The sequence below is a fragment of the Chaetura pelagica genome, unplaced genomic scaffold, assembly GCF_000747805.2.
Source record: "Chaetura pelagica isolate M959 unplaced genomic scaffold, ChaPel_1.0 scaffold336, whole genome shotgun sequence".
NCBI classification, from domain to species: Eukaryota; Metazoa; Chordata; class Aves; order Apodiformes; family Apodidae; genus Chaetura; species Chaetura pelagica.
Window position 1 is genome coordinate 1,316,431 of NW_009953652.1, and position 3,363 is coordinate 1,319,793.

Genomic DNA, 3,363 nt, shown 5'->3' on the forward strand with positions numbered 1-3,363 from the left:
TTCTCCCCGCAGGTCGGCAGCAGGATCGCGGACAGGGTGTTTGACATCACCAGGTAAGGGGCAGCCCCTGCCCGGGGCCGTGACCGCGGAAGGATGCTCCGCGTTCCACGAGACGTTTGGCAATGAGCAGACAGAACTTCCTGCTGTCTAAAACGTAAAATAGCTGAAGTCTTGATTTATATTTTCTGTCGCTAAACTTATGCTTCAGAACGTTTCCTCTTGCTTTGGATGTTGGCTCTGGAAGAGGTTACATAGCTCAGCATCTAACCAAGGTACCAGCTCTTCGTACTTAAATGTATGTAAAATACTTAGATATTCGTGTCTCTGTTTTCAAATAGGGCTCCATTATAACTTAAAATAATCCTCTGACCCTTGGTGAGGTGACTCCTTTTTACCATCCCCTTCACAGCTGTAGCTACAGTCCAATAGTGTGTTATGCATGTTGTTGTTCTGTATATATTGCCACTGAAGACTAGACAGATAGCAGTGCTGTGGGAGCTACCTGCTCCATGACAGTTAATGTTTAGTCTTCAGAAGGAGTGTCCATGTTATTTGATCGATCTTTGAATGCACGTGGAGAGAAGTATCATTAGGGAGACTTCTAAATGGTGAGCAATTTGCCCTCTGTGAACCAAGCCATAAATAAAGGTACTTCATTGGCTGTTAATCCATGGCTCACGTCTGACTGAATTTAGGCCTCAAAATGCAGAATGTATTTTCTGTTTCTGCTTTTACCTTAGCTGTTCTCCCTGGGAGCAATTACTAAGTATTATGTTGGGGGGAAAAAATGCTTTCAGCTGTACCTAAAGTTTGATCAAGTGTTAAGCAGATTGCTCCCAACTTAATACAAATATGTATAAGCATTGAAAACAAATTACTAATGTCAACGTACTAAACAGCTTTAATATTTGACAGGTGTTTAAAATTTTATTTCAGGAAACTGTCGAAAAACTGATTCAAGTTGATATTGCAGAAAATGCTTTAGTAAGTGGCTTTTTGAAAGCTAATGTGTCTCAGTTCAAAAACAGGAAAATGGGTTTCTGATATTGTTTTTCTTCTACCCCAACATCAGAAAAATGCTATAGAATCTGAAATCCCCACTGTCAATGTTATAGCTGATGAGGAATCCCTTCCTTTCAAAGAAGATACATTTGATCTTGTTGTTAGCAGCTTAAGGTATCCATTAATTACTTATAATCTATTTCTTGGGTGAAGATGTTAAATAACGTGATTTGAGAGTAACTTTAAGGAGGAAAAAATAGTCCATTAAACAGGAATAAGTCAAGCTGTATAAAACGTACTTGCTTATTTAGTATGAGTGTGCATGAGGAAAAAAACTACTATTCTGGTAGTTCCGATTTGTTTTCCTTTAAGACACATGTAGCCTTTGTCTTTCTGCATTTTGACTAACTGGTTTCCAAGGCTTGTTTCTTAGTTTGAAAAAAAAAAAAATTAAACAGGAATAAGTCAAGCTGTATAAAACGTACTTGCTTATTTAGTATGAGTGTGCATGAGGAAAAAAACTACTATTCTGGTAGTTCCGATTTGTTTTCCTTTAAGACACATGTAGCCTGTCTTTCTGCATTTTGACTAACTGGTTTCCAAGGCTTGTTTCTTAGTTTGAAAAAAAAAAAAGAAAGGACAAAAAAAACCCAAACCGCTTGTATAAATTTTAGGTTTTGTTCAGTATCACTTCTAAGGAGGCGTTTCAGAAGTTTTGCTGCTTGAGAAGCTTAGTTTGTTGCTTTGGGTTCTCAAACATCCTTAAACAATGTAACAATTACTTGCATTCCATAGTGGGTTTTTTTATATGCTATTATAAACTGTACACTTCTGTTATTTCAGTTTACATTGGGTGAATGACCTTCCTAGAGCTTTTAGAGAGGTAAGAAACTGGTTTTTAATACTAAAAATCCACACTTACTGTTACTTACATTCAGAGTGCTCTGTGTTTCCAGGTCGTTTTTAAATAAGAGACAGAAATAGTTCACTTTGCACACAAGTAGTTTCTGTAGTAGTAGTAGTTTTTGCAGTTTGAGGAGTGTCAGTTGATATTTGTACTAATGTACTGTCTCAAATCCATTTGGCAAAAAAGAAAAACCTGTGAAACAACATGTTTTTATAGTGTTTTCTAGTCTCAACAGCGGAGATCATGGTAACTAATGTAAACTGAGGCAATGCTGTTGATTTTACTGTGTTAGCTCTTACTACCTGCAGGACAAGGTTTTTCTAAATCTTAACTTTTCCAGAACTGGCTTATGGAACTTGTATTTAAAAATAAATATCTGAGATGTAAAAATAATAAGACTTTTAATCATATAAAGGCATTTTGATTTTTAAGTGAAAAAAGTGTCAAGTTTCCTCCTCACTTGTGGAGGACAGAAAACAAACTGTTCCTGAAAAAAGTATGATTTTTTAATATTTCAGTACCTTCCTGAGGTGCAGACTTCTTCCAAATCACTTAACTTTGGAGCAGGAGCAAGAAATATTTTAACCACTTGCTGTTTTTTCATTTATTTCAAATTCGTCAGTTATTACAGTGCTATTGTATCACCTGTTGGTATGAATAGGAGTACCCTGCTGTTATGGAAACAATAAAAATATAAATTAGAATCCCTTCAGTACATAAAAAAGTAAGAAATATAGTTCTCTGTGGAATTTAATTTTTCTGTTGACTGTCACATATTTTTACAACCACGGTAAAAATAACTGATACATAATGTCCCACAAAGGGGAGAGTACTGGGATTCTTGGCTGACTATTGTCATGAATGCTTATTTCCTTCTTGGGGACCACTGGCTTTAACTAATGGAAACTGCATTCAACTGCTTAAATTTCTTAGCTGTCAATTGAAGGTTTATTTCTTAGCATAGAAAAGGTAGCTTGATTAGTATTTAATTAAAAACCAGTTTTAAATAATCTTTGTTTCAAATCAGTAAGGTAAGCTGCTTGAAGCTTTTGCTGCCTTGTTAGCCTGTAATCTTATAAAATGGCTCTTCTGGACATGTAAACCAGGAATCATTGTCAGTTCTTAACAAGAAAAGAAACCATTACTTTATTGGCCTCCTCAGTAGGGAAGGAGCTAGGAATTACTAGGCAAGAAAGCAGCTTGTCAGCCTTGGCATTTGAGTCATAGTATTGCTATAAATAGGAGTAGACATCATAAGAATTGCATTATTCTATTGTGTGTTCAGAAGTACAAAGATTACTACTGGAATCTGAGGCCTCCAATTCTCTTAAATCATGCCATTTAAAGGTGGTTTTGCTGCCTTCATCTGAGTAAGTACAAGTAAGCAGAAGCCATCTTAATTTACCCTATTTTCAGAATGAAATTCTTTCAGGATATTGTTTTAGGACTATCCT

At 36.0% G+C, this 3,363-nt stretch overlaps 1 protein-coding gene across 1 annotated transcript in view; it reads left to right on the top strand.

Annotated features, from left to right (window-relative positions):
• The window catches only part of NDUFAF5 (NADH dehydrogenase (ubiquinone) complex I, assembly factor 5), a 7,159-nt gene that overhangs the window by 1,256 nt on the left and 2,540 nt on the right, over nt 1-3,363 (top strand). Inside the window, exons 2-6 of the mRNA XM_010000192.1 lie at nt 13-53; nt 209-272; nt 937-984; nt 1,073-1,176; nt 1,846-1,885. Of these exons, the coding sequence (XP_009998494.1) occupies nt 13-53; nt 209-272; nt 937-984; nt 1,073-1,176; nt 1,846-1,885 (297 nt within the window). The remainder of the gene's footprint in view (nt 1-12; nt 54-208; nt 273-936; nt 985-1,072; nt 1,177-1,845; nt 1,886-3,363) is intronic.